Consider the following 17,406-nt stretch of genomic DNA (forward strand, 5'->3'; position numbering starts at 1 on the left):
CAATCAACAGAAACAAACTGGTGCTTCTTCACCTTATTAATAATCAACATGGTACTCTCTCAAGTGCTCACTGGTTCCGGCACTACCTCTGTACTAGAATGGTCATTCTTAGTGCGGAATGGGTTGTCATCAACTCCCCAGAATTTAGCAGTTTTTACATCATCTTCTATCATCATCCTTGAAAATTCTTCATGATCATACTTCAATGTTGCTTTTCCTCCAAACTCGTTGGGGAGATTTTCCACATCAAACAGTGATTTCATCATCTCTTCGCTCTCCTTGTCCTTGGGATAAACAAACTTTACCTTCTGGGACGTCTTGGGATCCAAGAAGTATCTCACAGCCTACCATAATGCAAAAACATGTTGCTCGTAATTCTCATATAATTCACATCTTACCAGGAAAAAAAAAAAACGAAGAACAAAGAACAAACCTTCCAAAAAGCTTGAAATATCCTTGGTGGGCTATAGAGAAAAGCAATACCAAGCCTTTCAGGATAGTGATTTTGTAAGATGTAAATGATATCACGAGCTGTTTTGACAGAGACATTAGTGTTGAGTGAAAATCCAGTGAAGTCTATCAGCCATGACATCTGCTCTTGACTTGCCGGGAGATTGAGGATAGCATTTTCCATGAGGTACACTAGATGCCTGATATTATCTTCTGGGCACGCTGTGTTCTAACAGATTAATTAATTAAAACCACGAGGAAACAAGTGGTTAGGTCAGGTGTTATAATCTCAATCAATCGAAGTGACTACTGATGGTATAGGTAGGTGAAACCAAACCTGCATTCCTGGCCTCATTATAAGCACAGTTCTTCCAGAACGATCGTGAAAATTCGCTCTTGAAACTTTTCCTGTCTCGCCCTCATGTGCCACTTCAGGCTGAGAGAAAAGTAACAGGAAATGAGTTTTATGCACAAATCTGAACATGAGAATTAGCAGAAAAGGGATGGCATTATACCCAACGGATTTCCTCAGGCTTATAAGTGGATCTCCATTTGAGTGTTTCTCCCAACATTTTCTTGGCTTTCTCAAGGTTCCAGTTTCTGGCTTCTAAGTATCTCCTTAGACATGCGTCCGTGCAATACTTTAGACTTCGCCCGGATAGTGGCCCCAGAGCAGCCCTCAGTTCAGCCACCTGATGATAACGTAGCACATGTCGTTTACCAACTTCATCATTTTTATTTTTTTTAAATGTGGGTTAAACAATTTATCCAGTTATACTGTAAATAATTTTTTACTTTTAAAAAATTAATGAATTTTCAAATATTTTAAATTAGTGCGAATAACTTCTGGTTAACAATTAATATGTTGTTTCATTAAGCATGATATATTACGGTGCTTTTTATATACATGACCTTTATTTAATTACTAATATCATATACCATATTTCGCTAGAATAATAACGGATTAACGAATGTCAATGAAATCATCCGTGAAAATTTCGATCTAAGAAAAAGATTATCTACTCTGCTGTCTATTTCTTTTCAACAACAATCTCTGCTATTTAACCTTCAACTTAGCCCTCAATGTTACAAAACTTATCATGTCCATCTTTATTTTGTCCAACGAACTGCTCAAATTTTCTGGGATTACATTTTCTCGACCTCCTTTGACAACCAGACAAGCAAACATATCTTTTTTCCTTCCATATTCAGGAACAATTCACACACACACACAAATTTGTACCCGGATAAATGTAAAATAATTGTTTTAAAAAAGAGAGAAAGAACAGATAAAGAAGTGATCGAGTATATATAAGGTTTGTTTTGGTAAATTTCCGTCCCTTCGCAAGTATTAATGAAAGTAATCAAAGAAACAAAAAAAAATGTCTCTTATCCTCAGAGCCAAGAGAATCAGGGAGTGAAGATGTAATAATTAACTCAAAACTAGGAAACTATATACGATGGAAAATCGAGGCATTTATAAAGGTTTCAAAGAAACATCAACCAGCCATACCTTTGCATCTTTGTACGATGGATCATTCTCCACTTGATTCTGGGTTTGCTTTCTAAGGCGGAACATGTTGGATTTCAATTGCAATTCAGTTCAACCTGCACATCATAATTCTCCATACTTAATATCCAACCCACCGCAGAATATTGGAATTCATCTGTACTCTGACAGAAATGTCCCACATATTCATTGCTCGACAGTACGTTATCAACAAAGAAGGAGAGGGGCTAGAGAGAAGAGGTAGCTGATTCCTGGACATTCCATCCTAAGATGACAAAAATTCAAAGTGCCAGATTTCTAGAACCAAAACCAAACATTGAAAAGATCAAAACTTGGATCTAACAGCCCATATCCTTACTGGTTTTGGTAGTTTTCAAAGCCTTGGTATACAGGAAAGTCAACCTTTGAAACTTCAAATTTTCTTTTCCAAACCCATCGTGACACTTACAACCAGCTAGGAACTTTGGAGTTTCAGACGCAGCCGTTGACTTTCTCGGAAAGAGAAATTATTCTGCCAATTTCGTTCACACCGTCAGTGAAATCTAAATGATAAGCATTTCGAAACTCAAATGTCTCTTAAGTTAGATAGCTTATGCAGAGAATTCCGGAACTGAAGCCAAAAGAAGGCATCAAATCCCAGGATATCGCTAAGCATTTCGAATGAATCGTAGAGAACACAAAGACAGACAAAAAGCTGATGAAAAAGGAAAGAGAATACATGAAAAGTGAGAACGAATATGATTCCCATACAAAATACGCAGTGTTGTGAGGAGAATATGAAAATATAGAACAGGAAAAAGAAATCTGAGCGACCCAATAGAGAAAATGGAGAACCAAATATGCAGGCAGGAAGAAAGAATTCGCAACGACCGTAACGAAAGTGGGGTGATGCAGGATTATCAGTTTGTGTGTTGTGAGGGAAGAATAGGAACAGAGTTACCTGAGAGGCTGAGAGAAGAACTGCCGCAATTAACAAAACCTCTGTTTTTTTAAAGCTTTTAAAGAACAGGGGAATCTTAGAGTGTGCGCCAGTTTCCCATTCAGTAGTAACCCTGTTAAAGTCCTCAGTTAAGTCATGGCAATTCATTTTCCCATATATATATATATATATATATATATATAATTTAAAGTTCTGACCGTATTTCTCCTAAAGTATTACTGTGCTGTGCCACGAGGATGAAGGTTGTGTTGCTCTGCGGGTTCTTTTCATTACGTTATGGTTCTTGACTTCTTGCCCAGCCTGTCGCTTCCTCCTTTAATTTAGGATTAGAGGGAATTTTTGGCCATTAAGTATGTTTAACCTAGTTGGAAGGCAAAATTGAAGTAGGGGCCAACTGGTTTATTTAAGAGGAGCTCTCAGCACTCAAACAAATCTTGTAGAATCAGAAAAACTACCTTCAGACCAATCTTCAAACACGCTAGCAATTAAAGTGCATTGTGACTTTCCTGTTTATAACTGTTGTGTGAACCATTATCACCTCAGACTCCAAGAACAAACTCGATGAAATCAAATGCTTGTTCGTCTTCATCCATGTCCTCTTGCATTTTTCTTCAAGTCTCTGTCCTTATTTTATTGCACTCACTTCCAGTATATATTCAAAAGAATTGTGGTAAAGACTTTTGGGACCTACAAATTATCTAATTGGGGAATACTCATTTCTGGCATGTCACATTCTTCTTATAGCCATGGGCTGGGGCCTTTCATTGGATCATTTCTCCACATCCAGGGAATAATTACCATCGTAAATTGATAAACTACAAGGAAAAGTGATGCTTTGATCTCATAATTTTGAGTTCATTAAAACTCAAGTCTTATAATTTTGACATAGTTAAAACTTAATTTCTAAATTTTGAGCCAATATAACTCTTGACATAGTTAAAACTTAATTTCTAAATTTTGAGCCAATATAACTCAGTCTCCAATCTCCGTAGTTTTAAATAATTTCAAATACTACTCCATTTATTTTGAAAAGTAAAATTACATATATTTTTTGAATTTAGAGATTTCAAGCCGTAGGTTGGCCTAAAAAAATTCAAACGGTGGGAATGGTAAGTTGGGATTTAAGAATAGGTTTTAACTGAGTTAAGACTAGTTTAAATTTAGAAATTGAGTTAAAACTATAGTGGCAAAATGATTTTTTTTCCCTAAATTATATGTACACCATTATATGAATTCTGTCAGACTTAAAATTTTTAAAATATTTATATTTTAAACTGATCCTATTTTCTTTTTTGAATAATGCAATTTTAATAAGTAATTAAAGTTGTGCTGAATTATAAAAAAAATTCTTCTTTTCGTAAAAATATGTGCATGCAATTATATGATAATAGTCCTTTTGGCGCACACGAAAACGTGGTATATAATACGTAATACTACTTCCGGTCTTAATTATAAGATCTAGTTGACTAATTTGAAGAGATTAAGGAAATAAATTAAGTTAGTTATTTGTAATAAATAGGTATTATTTTTTCTAAAATGTCCTTGCTAATCAACTATATTGGCCAAGACTACCATTATTAGAAGGACTACCTTAAAAAAAAAATATATAAGAGACAAAATGGATTGGGATTTTATATTTAAGACCAAAATAAAAAAAATTCTTATATTAAGAATAGGAAGTGGAGTTAGTATATTGCTTAAGCACTAGTGTGAGTCATGCGAGTACTATACATAGATTAAGGCTTTTATTTTGCATTTTTACCCCAATTGAGCGATATTTGTGGTGTATGTTATCACTGCTTGTATCATAAGCTTGTGATTTGTTTTTTGATGCAACAAGTATTAGAAAACAGTTTCTTTAAGCACCCCCCCTAAATGTGAGATTATGAATTTGAAATTTTTATTAAAAAAAATGAGACATTGAATTGTGACAAAAATATTTAATATTATCTTCATGGTGGCCGTGCCAGCCTTGAAATTGAAAAATGTGGGCCTCGTGAACAACGTGATGGGCGAAACCAAATAACATAGGGATTGTACATCTGTACCCGGCTTTTAAAAAATAAAATAAAATTAGAAATGTACTTTTGTTACCACTTATAACAAATAACAAAAATGATCAAAGAGAATATGTACGAAAATATAATAAAATTTATTATTTTAGAAAAAAAATTTTGGTTCTTTTCATAAATCTCTATGATAGTTACAATGACCGTATAATATTTTTTTTTGTGTTTGTTCATATTTAATACTCCTCCGGTTCTAATTATAAGACCCAATTGACTTATTTGAGGAGATTAAGGAAGTAAGTTAAGTTGGTTATTTATAATAAATAAGTGTTGTTATTCCTAAAATATTCTTTCTAATTAAGTATATTGGCTAAAACTATCATTATTAGAAGGATTATCTTGGAAAAAAATGCATAAATATAAGAGAGAAAATGGATTGGGTCTTATAATTAGGACCAAATAAAAAGTCAAATTGGGTCTTATAATAAGGACCGGAGGAGTATTTAATAAAGGTAATAAGAAAGTAGAAATTAATATGATATTAGAATTCAATGTATTTAATATGAGTAATATTACAAATTACTTGAATTTTGTGATTTAATTGTTTTTATTAGTAATACTCTCTCACATCCTTTTTTATACGATCATTTTAATTAAACTATACAGTTAAAATAAGTTTAAAAACAGTAAATATGTGAAAATTGAACTTTATTTTTTTCCAAGTACGTCATTACTTAATAAGAAAACAAATAAAATAAAAGAGAGAAATCCTAGTAATAAGGTGAAGTATAAAAGATAAGAAAAAAATGATGAGAGAGAACTGAAAATTATTTATGAACAAAGTTGATAAAAGTACATTTAATATTCACACACTCATAAACACGATCTGAGAGCCAAATTAATTCAAATTTAATTTGTATCTTATCCACCATATCTTAATTAGGCAGTAGATCAGTTGTCCCACTCCCACCTCCATCAGTTTTGCTTTTGGATGTTCAGAAAGAAGGTAACCCATAATTTCTATTGCCCCTTCTCTCTCTTGTTCTTCGAAGATTTCGATTGAGGCCTGCGACTGTTAGGGCCGGGCTCATTCATTTAATATATTTCTTTTTGGTAAGTGACTCTATCTTAATGATTTCGCACACACTGTAATTAGAAACATGATGGCTTCTTTTAAACAGGTAAGGAAAAGGGGAAAACATGGAACCTTGTCTCCCTCAAGTTTTGTGTTTCCATTTTCCTCCCATACCAAAGGTGAGCTAGCAATTAAGATCAATCAAGAGGAAAGGATACCCGATTCCCGCCCACAGTTTTCTACTATTTTAATTATTTCTCCCCTCTAACTCTATTTATAAGTTTTAAATTCAAGAAGGAGTATAATTTATTTTATAAATTTTAATTTTAATTTATTGTAATTTTAATGTATTTTTTAATGTGGTTATTAATTATTTTTCTCTTATCATGTTTCCCAACACATTCTCTTTTATGATTTTTTTCATTTATTATAAGGATATATTTGCAAACAAAAATATTTTTTAATATATTTATTATTTTTAATTAATTTTAACTGAGATCCCACCAGCGAATGACACTCCAATTAAACATTTTTTTTATAACTAAATCTGACTAATAGCACCCTCACCGCTTACATTGTGTTAATTACTCCCTCCGTTCCTTATTATAAGAGACAAATAACCAAATTACGTTGATAAAAAAAACAGCTAAAATTAGTTGAGGACAATTAATGTGTAAAAAGTATAATGTTTTTTCCAACAATGTCCCTATTAATAAGGAGAGAGAGTATGAGAGAGAACAATTAAATTATTAAAAGAAAGAGAAGTGGGAGGGAGAGAGAATATGAGTTGGAGACAAAATAAATAGGGTAAAATAGAAAATCAATACAAAAAACTAAAGACAACTTTTAAATGTCTCTTATATATGGGAACATGCTATAAGCATCAAATGTCTCTTATAATAAGGAACGGAGGGAGTAATAACTATGGGGAATTGGCATTTAATTGGCGTCTCGCGTTTTGCCACACGTATCTTAAACACACCTTCTTCTTTTTTTTCAGATTTACATTTTTAAAATAAATGTCAAAATTTTTTTTATAAGAATGCTCAAGTGCCTGTTAAAATACTTCTTTGCCACATGCCAGTGACGGATCGAGAGGGCAACTAATGATGATGAGGGGTCCAAACGAAAGAATTCATGGAAAAAAGTTTTCCCGATTATAAATGAACAAAATTTATGAACAAATTCATATCCCTTGCTACCTCATACGCTCATGGTAACTTTAATAGAAATGAAAAAGAATAATCCGTTACTCACAAATGAAATAACAATCATATGTAAAATACTCATTTATTACTACGAACTTATTTGATGCGTTTTTTATATTTTAATAATATAAAATACATTTTATATATTAAAAATTTCTTCCTTTTTTTTTTTTAAATCTCAGTCCTCTTTCCGGTTTCCACTCTATTCCATGTGTTATAAATCGAGCATATAGAGAAAAAAATATGAATATTATTAGCTTGTATTTATAGTTTTTTTTTTGCCATATTTATAGCGTTCCAGACTCTTATTTTTCATAATATTCAATGTTAAAATTTAAAAATATTTAAAATATCTATACCTATGCAATAACTAAGAATTGTTATAAAGGAAAAAAATTATGCATACACATTTTATGTATGTAAACAGAACTAAGAAGAAAGTCAGTTAGCTTTGTTTGATATTATTACATCTAATTCTTAATATTTGAGCTAGTTAAACTATTAAAAATTCAATTCAATCCTAAATATAACACTATAATCTATTTTGTTTTCAATATTTATCCGTTTTATCCTCAAGTGGTCCCTATAATAATTAATGAATAATTCCAATACATGATATCAATAATGATATTTTCAGAAGAAAAAAAATATCTGTTTATTACAAATGACTTAATAAATGCCCTGACTCGGAGGGATAAAAATGGTTGGTCAAGAAAAAGGTTGAAAATGAAACTAACATGATAAGATATAAAACATATTCAACGAGAAATTGAGGGATATAAAAATTCGTTCAAAGACGCTATAGCATGCCCGCAGACCAGAGACTCAGCAAAAAATTAAAGAGGCACACACGCATATCATATATGCAAATTGTTTGACGGTGATCTAAAGTCCATATCACAAATTGCCAACCACATCCAATTTATTTATTCCTTCCCTCTACTCTGTTTTTCAATTCTCAGTTCCAATTCTAAACTGACTATACTTGCAACACATGTGCCATAAATGAGCTGAGTTCTTGGGTTCCCTCATAAATGAGATGAGTGTTGGGAAATGATTAAAAAATAAAAAATATGCATTGAAAACTTGGTTGGAAACATGTAAAACAAATCGATCAAACAAAGTGACTTGAAGAAGAGACTCTTGTGCGCCCGCAAGCCTCTTTCTCCGTCTCCTCCTCCTCCTTCTTTTCATCCGAATAAGCCGGAAGCTGCTTCCATCTCCACTTGCACAGGTCTCTCTCTTCACTTTTCACTTTGTCTATCATATTTATCTATTTTTTTTAAAGATAATCTTTCTAATAATAGTAATTTTAGTCAATAAACTTGATTAGTAAGGATATTTTAGAAAAGACAACACATATTTACTACAAATAACTAACTTAACTTATTTTCTTAATCTACTCACATTAGTCAACTAGTTTTTATATTTAAAACTAGAGGTAATACTTGTTCATATGCCAAATAAGATTTTTTTTTTTTTTGGAATCTAACTCAACACTTTAATAATCAAACAAACAGTTTTGCTGGAGATAAATGGGAATATAGAATTGGACCATTTTAATACCTTTAAGCAAAGGGTAAAACTGTACCACTCATTCTTTTAGAACATTGGATGCATTTGGAAAAAATATTTCAAGGTGTTGGGCACATCTTAATCTTATATTTAAATCAGATTTTGAACATCTAATCAATTTGAGCATTTCATGTTAATCACGTACTGTTTCCATAATGTGCTTGCTCACCGATACAATATCCATATATCCATTATCTTCATTATTTTTAATGAACAGATATGTTCCCTTCATACCTCAGATTTGGCTCTTCCATGAACATTGCCTCATAATCATTAATTCTCAAGCTTTATCAGCACTCATTAACTACTTGGATTAAAAGCAGTGGTTGAAATTCATTGTTACATGTTTTTATAATTTTTCATAATTACTCTTGCATTTTACCCTCCTCCGTGCAAATATGGTTAGATACACTAGAGTTGTATTTTTGCAGAAGTCATAAATGTTTTTCTTCATATATAAGAAGAGTCATAAATGTTAGATTAACTAATGTAAAATATCGTAGCATTGTGAAGAAGAAATCTCACAAATACAAGCAAATTAAGGAAGTAGTCATCCTCCTTCCCTTCCCCCCCCTAGCCATCTTTTCTCCTTGGCTCGCCAGCCATTTCTTAGCTGACGTTTTTACATCAGTTAATAAAAATAACTCTGAAACATACAAAACATGCAAGGGACATCATTAAACCTGCTTCACATGAGATGGAAAAGCATAGGCCTGTCGGAACTTCAATTACAAACCATAGGTAAATGAAAGTATGCACGCAAACCATATATATATATATAGAGAGAGAGAGAGAGAGAGATGCATACCCTTACGAACTTATATATGCCTGTCAGAATTGTATATAGGCCCATGTCTCTTGATTGATATCTCATACATGCATGAATGAAGGGAATGAACTAGTATGCCACTGTAATAAATTATAAATATTCTTGTCAAACCTCCAAATGCAATTTCCATGAGTTTGAGCTTAGGACAGAAAGCAGTGCCATATTTTAAATGATATATGTTGTGAACTAAAAATATATTCATCCATAATCATATAAAGAGACCATACATTATTTATTCATCCAAAAACAAAAATATTTTTTTTGGTGAATAAAGGCAGCAACATTTTATTCGCACTGAATGCATAACCACTTACGCATCAAAACAACAATGAAACTCCAACATACTCCCCTGTTCTTATTTATAAGGTACTTTTAACATATGTAAAAAAGATATTAAACTGTATTAATTCTCTATTAAAATATAATAATTTTTTAATTTTATTCTTATTTAATATATGCACCTTTAGAAAAATAACCGTTTACACTATAATAAATGAATGATAAAATAGTACATTCACGTTAAAACTTTAATAAAATGAGTTATAAATAGGACCTAGAATAACCTTCTCTCTCTGCCCTATAAATAGGACCAGAGGAGTAAACCCTTACTTTATTTCTCAAAACAAAAAGATAAACGCTAAGCTGGCAAATATCACTTAATTTGAGTTCAGCTCCAGCTCTATTATTTCGCATCTCAAACATCTGAAACGCTCAGCCTGCTACAATTTCATGACAATTCCTGTTTCCTGAAAACATCTTACCATTTAAAAGCGTTTTTTAAGGGCGACCAAACAAAAATAGTTGTCTTTCAAGGTATATCCAATGTTCACAGTTCATGAACTCATGAGGCTTACGTCATGGATTTATTTCTCCTTTTTGTTTTTTTTTTTGGGTGGAAAGGAGAGTCTCATTTCTATAAGATAGTTTTCTACAATTCCACATATTCAGAGATAGTTTTCTACAACTCGTTATCAAACAGAGGGGTATAAGATAACAAGTTAGGCGGTCCTAGATCACCCACCAAATGATCAGACCAAAACCTTGTGAGTACGCTCCATTTGGTGCCCAAAGCCAATTCATCCCAAATTGTTTTTGAGCTTCTCCGAAGGCGGGATCTGTTCTGCGTTTTAATATGCGGGTGCGTTGCCTCTTTCCAGCCATATTTAGCTTGAATAACCCTGACCCAAAACATGTCTTATAGGCTTACGATTGAATAAGCAAGCTTCATAAGAAAGGCAGCATTTTGAGCTTCAATGTCTTTTAAGTCATATAGTATCCCACTTCATCAGGTGAATACTTCTCTGGTTTTCTGTATCCTTCCAAATAGATTTTCTAATTAGCATTTGGAGCTTGTTGCAAGTTGCGGTAGAAAGACGAGTCGATTGTATAGTATAGTGAGGTATTATTGAGAGCACTGACTGCACAAGGTTATTCGCCCTACAAGAGAAAGGGATTTGACCTTTCACCCCTATAACTTCAACTGAACTGTTGCCACGACGTAATGATCTGTTAACTATAGCCCAATTTATTGTGGCCCAAATAATCTTCTTGATAAGTAACATTCTTGGGAAAATAGATGCCAGCTTTCTTTATACTCGCTTCATGACCAGAGGAAGAGCAGAAATCAAGTACCTTGCTAGCAAGATTTACTGGGGAGTTTTTGGTGGAGCAGATCAAGTCATCTGCGAAAAGAAGATGCAAGGAAACAAAATGGGGCTGACAATCAGGTTTTAAAAGGACGGGCCTGCAGTCACTTAGAATTTCAGGTAGGTGCATGACTTAGGTGTTAGATTTATCTAACAACCGTATTTTATTGCTCATAGGCTCATAGCTCTGTCGAGACGGATCATTTCAAAACAAAAAAAAAAAAGGACGGACCATCCCCCAAAAAGAGTTCCCCTCTGCCAAGTGTATTTTAGGCTTACCAAGCCCGAATCTATTAAACCCCAATGTTGGATCTATTCCTCTGGGCCTGCATGGTCAAACAGGGCATCAGACTTCTTGACTTCCTCACACATTGTTTTGCCTGCAGAAGTCTAGAACCTCCTTTAGAAAATAAATCCGCCATATAAATAGCTACTTTTTTATTTGGAAACTCTTGCATAAAAGCTCTGCTCTCCATCACCTCCACACTTCGTGGCTATATATCTCTGATTGTGACTTGAAAGAATCTTTCTATCATCTGTTTATAATCTTGGCCCTCTTTCTATTAAAATCCTTTTCTTTCTTTCTGTTTTTGAAGAAATTCAGGATACCATCTAGAACAAAAGAAACAAAATACTTCATAGCGGAAAAAGAGATCCACCTCTTTGCTGTTTTCTCTTTTTTCCAAATCAAGATTAGTGCTTCTTCTCAGGTTTTGCTTTTGCTTTTGATTGTTTTGCAAGGAACAAAAAATCAGACCTGACATTAAACCTATTGAGGTAGTGATTCAAGGGTTAGTTAATCGGACCGGAGTCAACTCAGGATCCAACCGGTCATATTGAAATAATATAATTTAATAAAAAATAAAAAAAATATAACAATATTAATAATTACTAATAACAAAATATAAAAAAATATGACAATAATTTGATTGTAACAATAACAAAATATAACAATATTAAGAATTTTGATCCTTATGATTCATCATTAATTAAAATTAATAATCATTCATACTAAAATTATCATTAAAATTTATTTAAATCTATAAAGACTGATATATTAAGAGCTACATGAGAAAAAAATAGGATTAATAACGACATAATCATTCAAACCGTTTTATTCGCTTTGACCAGTTCTCTACCGATTCAACTCCCTTCCAATTTAATATCCAAACCGAAATGGACTAGTTCACTAGTTGAACCGACCGGTCTGAACCGATTTTTTGTTCACTGCTGTTTTGGATCTCCTTGCTCCTCTACTTAAGGCACCCCTTGTCAACACTCACGTCTGAACTTGAACAAAAATGATAGAATGGGCTGCCATTTAAATGCAAAAGAACGAAAACGTTATTGTCATGGTATTATTTGCCATGACAAAATCAAACTTCTTTAGGCTTTATTCTTCAGTATAGATGCTTCCCAGCTGGCGTTTTCGGCAAGCATTGCTTTAAAAGATTCCGAAGCAAGGAATACTTGTGCTTGTCTAAAATTTCTCATCCTTCAGAATTGGTGTCATCTCTAAACCATGTGCTGTAATTCAAATAAGTAACGCTTTGTTAACATCGGCGCACTTCCAGTCAACGATCCACCATCAGAGCATTAAATAAAAATAATTCGATTAGAACTTCGAATCATATTACAACACACATATCTAGAGAAGGAACAAGTTCCACTCCCAATTACCAATAATCAAGTTGTTACATTAAACTCCTCTTGTAAACACACCAATATTCACAACTGAATTCAACACCAAATCAACACAAGAACTAACGCCTCCAAAGGATCAGAAAACATCGTACGAGAATTGCAGCACATCCGCAGTTTCCGCAACATCGGTGGCATAAAGAAGGTTCGGCAGAATCCATGACACCTTTCCATAATCAAAGGCACCAACCAAGAAGGGATACATCCAGGCGGCCATCTTCGGAATCACACGAGTTATCTATGCTCAATCTAAAGCAAACAAGCTAATGTATTGACGACAGCCAGGGCAGAATTGACATCGCAAATGAGAAACAGATTTACCCATGGATCAAATGCATCTCCAAGATATATTCCTCCCATCCTAAATATTAAGCTCATTAATTGTAATGTAAATTACATTTTATAATATAAATCATACAATAAAATAAATTTTACATTTAAAACCGAAAGAATACCACACAACAGATTATCAATTAAATTGTCAAGATCTAAGAATTTCGCACATAAGCCTCATAGGGTACGGAAAAAACACAACGGAACAACGACGCGGCTCACAAGCAACCCCTCCACTTCCCTAGAATACCCTCCGCTTCAACGAGCGACAAAAATAATTTCCCTCCCCCACAACGTCTATACTCACTTCGTTCTAATAATGGTAGTATGATCAAACATCTACATAATCCCAGCACACTTGTCTGAACTTCGGCGGAGGTTTTTTCTCGCCAAGCAAATACTTGAGCTTGAAACATTCAGCTTCACGCTTCCAATTTTTTCAACCCGAGTCGTAAAGAAATAAATTGCATACCCACTTCTACCTTCAAAATACAAAGTACATAAATTTTCAAATTCACTTCCACCACAAGGGGAGAGAAACAGACCAACACCACCTTACCATTCAAGCGGATGACACCTCAAACGGAGACCCAAACCATTATTTGAGAAATAAATTATCCAAACATCCACTTAAAAATCACACTCAATAATCAACACCATGATTTTGAAAAAAAAAAATTTACTTTTACAAAAAAAAGAAAAAGTGTAAAAGCCAAGATATGTATCTTGTTATTTTTTTTATAAACATATTTAATATTATATTTTATAAATATATATATACATTTTAATTATTTATTAATTATATTATCTTATATATTAATTATGTTAATGAAAAATATATTATAATAATTTTATTCATTCCAATCAAAATATATCATAAAATCTATTTTTTCATAATTATCATATTAACTTATAATTTCATAATTATCATATTAACTTATAATTTTTTTTTAATAATTTATATATATAAAAAGTGTTTGTGATAACAACTACTCTGACTTCTCAAAATTATTTTCTCATAAAATCTATTCTTCCCAGAATCACTTTTCCATAATCATTTTTCCAAACATGATTTAGGAGATATTTGAATGAAACAAACCATAGTTTACAGAATAACTTCTGGAAAATAAATTTTCGAGAGAATAGATTTTAAAAGAATAGATTTTCTGAAAAAATAATTATAAAATGAGAATATTTGAATAATTATTATCAGAAGTGTTTGATATGTAGAAATTATTAAAAAGGACATAAGTTTAAATGATAATTATATATAATATATATATTTCATAATATATATTTATTTAAAGTAATAAATTTATTAATAATATATATTTTGACAACATAATAAATATGGCATAAATAATATAAATAATAAGAAATTAGTGTGTATATATTAATAAAATAAATAAATATATTTTAAAAAAATAATTTATTTTGCCAAATAATTGTACCCCTTGAGCTGAATGAGTACCCCACGTGCTTGTTCCCTCCGTAGCCAATAATTGTCCCCCCTCATAATTGTCCTTCCTCAGAAGCTACGCCCCGTCTGCTTATCTAGAACCAAGATTTTGTTGGGCAAAACCAAGATTTTACCCAAAACCTTAGTTTTAAAAAAAATGGGGGGTGTTTGGCAAATTTTTTGCCAAACCATAGTTTGGCCAAAGAACCAAACACTCCCTTTATAATTTCATCCAAGCACACTCTCAATCAGCTTAAAAAAAAGAACCATACATCCAAACATATCTCTACAACAATCAACACCATTTTCAATAATAATATCCTCAACATACGAAGTAAGATAAGTTTTCCGGGAAACAAAAGGTTACTTCAACATACGAAGTAAGAGTTAGAAAATTCTTCCATGTTAGAATGTCACCAAGTTAGAAAATCAACATACGAAGTAAGGAATCACAAAAAGGGTTAACAAACATCCAGTCGCTGATAAATTGTTCACGCACCCTGGTTTCCAAGGCTCAGTACAATCAACCATGTTTCACTGGTCCACCCCCCCCCCCTTTTTTGGGGGGGGGGGGGGGGAGGAGTCCATAGAGCGTCGCCCCCCAAACGTTCCACATGAAATTTCCAAAAGACAGCAACAGAATCTGAACATTTATAATTACCAATATACAAAGGACAACTCAACACAGCTTAACGAACCTCGACCACTGACATAACATAATAGCCTAAATCACATTTGGTAACAGGACTTTACAACACAAAACAATACAACTAGAGGCTCCAGAAAGTCTCGTTAACATTCCTGCTCTTCTTCACTGGGATCCTCCTGGCCCCAATAACGGGCAAGTACATCATTCAATTTACAGTAGCAAAAGCAAAAACTCGACAATAACGGAACACCCCGAAATGATTAGATAACAACAAAGGGAATATTTCTCTCACAAACCACAACACTTAAGCCCCTCTTATATCTCCAGAATATTAAAAACCTCTCACCATAATAAAACCTCCAAACTAAAAGAGAGAAACGAAAAAAGGAAAAAAAAAAAAAAAGCAATCATCGATAACAGTACAGCAGGCCATGACAAAATTGGATCAGTACTGCCGAGAGTTATGGATATTGTAACTTATCATTCGTGGGATACCATCACAAAGCACACGGAGCAGCTTAGAATGCAAAGCAGGATTCAGAAAAATACCATTCATTCATTTTGAAAACTATACTGTTTCAGTGTTCAATTATTTACTGAATTTGTGAATTTAGAAAAAGACTTCCCGGTAAAATTTTGACCATCAAAATTTAGAAGAATTGATCTGAATAATTTTTTTTAAGGTAAGAAAACCGAAGCCCAATTACCTTTCGATCATATTATCGACGAACTCCAGAAAGCATTCTGCCAATAAGAATATTTCCAATAATCCAAATTAATATCACCATCACCATGGTCGGAGTAAATTAACGACAGTATTAAAAATTCAAAGGGGACCGACTCGGGACCGACTCTTGCTGGAGGGAGCCACTTTTGTTTATGCTTTTTCTTTTTTGGGATGATATTAGCTCAATAAATAGATTGTTCACAAGAAAAAATTACCCTTTGAATGATATGTAAGAGATTATAACGATAGATGATACCTTATTTGATTTGAAGAGTCAAGGCAAATCTGCTGTCGTGTGTCCTTCGCGACCAGATGGATTTAGCGGGCGAGCAATCATGAGCGATAATAAACGCAGAATGAAAACGGAGGCACACACCACACCGGAGGGAGACCCCGGGCAACTCCCGTGCGATCTCCCCCGAAACCAAAAAATACTTTTTTTATTAAGATATTCTTGACCTGCCATGCAAGCGCACCTGTCATGGCAAAGGTCGGATGACAAAGATTACTCGGGACTCAGAGCCCACCGTCTCGGGGCCCTTCATCCCGAAATCTTATACATCCATGCATACCCTCAGAGCAATAACTAGATTTACAAATATCCGAGATCTGCAACAGTAGAATCTACAGGAAGACAGCACTGAAACCCTCAAGGGCAATCAGCTATAGCGCATCCAATCATCCATCACTGAAGCAATCCTCGTGATCCGGATGGCGAAGAAAACTAGACTTCCAGCGATCCACGTTATTTTGTTCGATCTTCCACCATACCTGCAGAATTAACACCTCGAGAGCCTTGACAAAGGCAAGATCCAGCTAATTTCTACAGAATAGATGCCGAAAACAAGAACGAGGAGACCACACCTCGAAACGGAAGATTCGAGGCAAGAAGTTTTGTATGCATCTCAAACCTAGAACGTAAGACCCAAGAAAACAAGATCAGATCAAAAACGCAACAGATAAATGAACCTCATCGTTAAAAACTATGAGCAGAACACTTACGCGTCACAAACCACCATCGGCGGGTGGACCTCGATCGGATCCATACGGATCTGGAGCCCGGAGTCGGCAACAACCAAATCTCAGATCAAGATCTGACGCGAAGAGACGAGGAACCCCGGAACAAAGACAGAAGAAAAAGCATAACCCTAGGCTGTTATTTATAAAAAGGATGTGAGAGACGAACGGCTAAGATGCCTTTCTTGAACGGTGGAGATTAAGTGACGTGTAATATCAGCTGCCTCTCCTATTCTGTCGGTTGAGCGTTGGGGATTTATGAGCGAATTTTTTTAATT

The 17,406-nt window shown here is 33.7% G+C and overlaps 1 protein-coding gene and 2 long non-coding RNA genes across 5 annotated transcripts; 1 reads left to right on the forward strand and 2 right to left on the reverse strand.

Moving 5' to 3' along the window:
• Positions 1 to 5: 5 nt before the first annotated feature.
• On the reverse strand, positions 6 to 2,569 carry LOC114719106 (phosphatidylinositol transfer protein 3-like). 2 transcript variants are annotated; one of them, XM_028904565.1, is made up of 6 exons: positions 2,319 to 2,569; positions 1,964 to 2,058; positions 966 to 1,142; positions 788 to 886; positions 434 to 679; positions 6 to 344 (listed from the first exon to the last, which is right to left on the reverse strand). In XM_028904565.1, the coding sequence occupies exons 2-6, from the start codon at positions 2,027 to 2,029 to the stop codon at positions 60 to 62; spliced, it is 873 nt and encodes a 290-aa protein (XP_028760398.1). In that variant the 5' UTR covers positions 2,030 to 2,058; positions 2,319 to 2,569; the 3' UTR covers positions 6 to 59. The 2 variants fall into 2 exon arrangements, with proteins under 2 accessions (XP_028760398.1, XP_028760399.1); XM_028904566.1 differs by lacking the exon at positions 2,319 to 2,569 and having other exon boundaries at positions 1,964 to 2,303.
• A 12,466-nt stretch (positions 2,570 to 15,035) lies between these two features.
• On the forward strand, positions 15,036 to 15,952 carry LOC114719114 (uncharacterized). The gene is made up of 3 exons (XR_003737886.1): positions 15,036 to 15,139; positions 15,182 to 15,275; positions 15,370 to 15,952. It is a non-coding gene; the product is annotated as an uncharacterized LOC114719114 (long non-coding RNA).
• On the reverse strand, positions 15,303 to 17,249 carry LOC114719113 (uncharacterized). Of its 2 annotated transcripts, XR_003737885.1 has the most exons (3): positions 17,114 to 17,248; positions 16,368 to 17,022; positions 15,303 to 16,128 (listed from the first exon to the last, which is right to left on the reverse strand). It is a non-coding gene; the product is annotated as an uncharacterized LOC114719113 (long non-coding RNA). The 2 variants fall into 2 exon arrangements; XR_003737884.1 differs by having other exon boundaries at positions 15,303 to 17,022; positions 17,114 to 17,249.
• Positions 17,250 to 17,406: the final 157 nt, after the last annotated feature.

This window comes from Neltuma alba, unplaced genomic scaffold (assembly GCF_004799145.2).
Source record: "Neltuma alba isolate B1F8T4 unplaced genomic scaffold, ASM479914v2 tig00011893_pilon, whole genome shotgun sequence".
Taxonomy (NCBI): Eukaryota; Viridiplantae; Streptophyta; class Magnoliopsida; order Fabales; family Fabaceae; genus Neltuma; species Neltuma alba.

Excerpts from the sequence above, each read along its gene's own strand:
- LOC114719106 (XM_028904565.1), bottom strand. The coding sequence starts at position 2,029 with ATGTTCCGCCTTAGAAAGCAAACCCAGAATCAAGTGGAGAATGATCCA. Across the intron at positions 1,143-1,963 it reads CATCGTACAAAGATGCAAAG|GTGGCTGAACTGAGGGCTGC; the intron begins GTATGGCTGGTT and ends CGTTATCATCAG. Across the intron at positions 887-965 it reads AGCCTGAGGAAATCCGTTGG|CCTGAAGTGGCACATGAGGG; the intron begins GTATAATGCCAT and ends CTTTTCTCTCAG.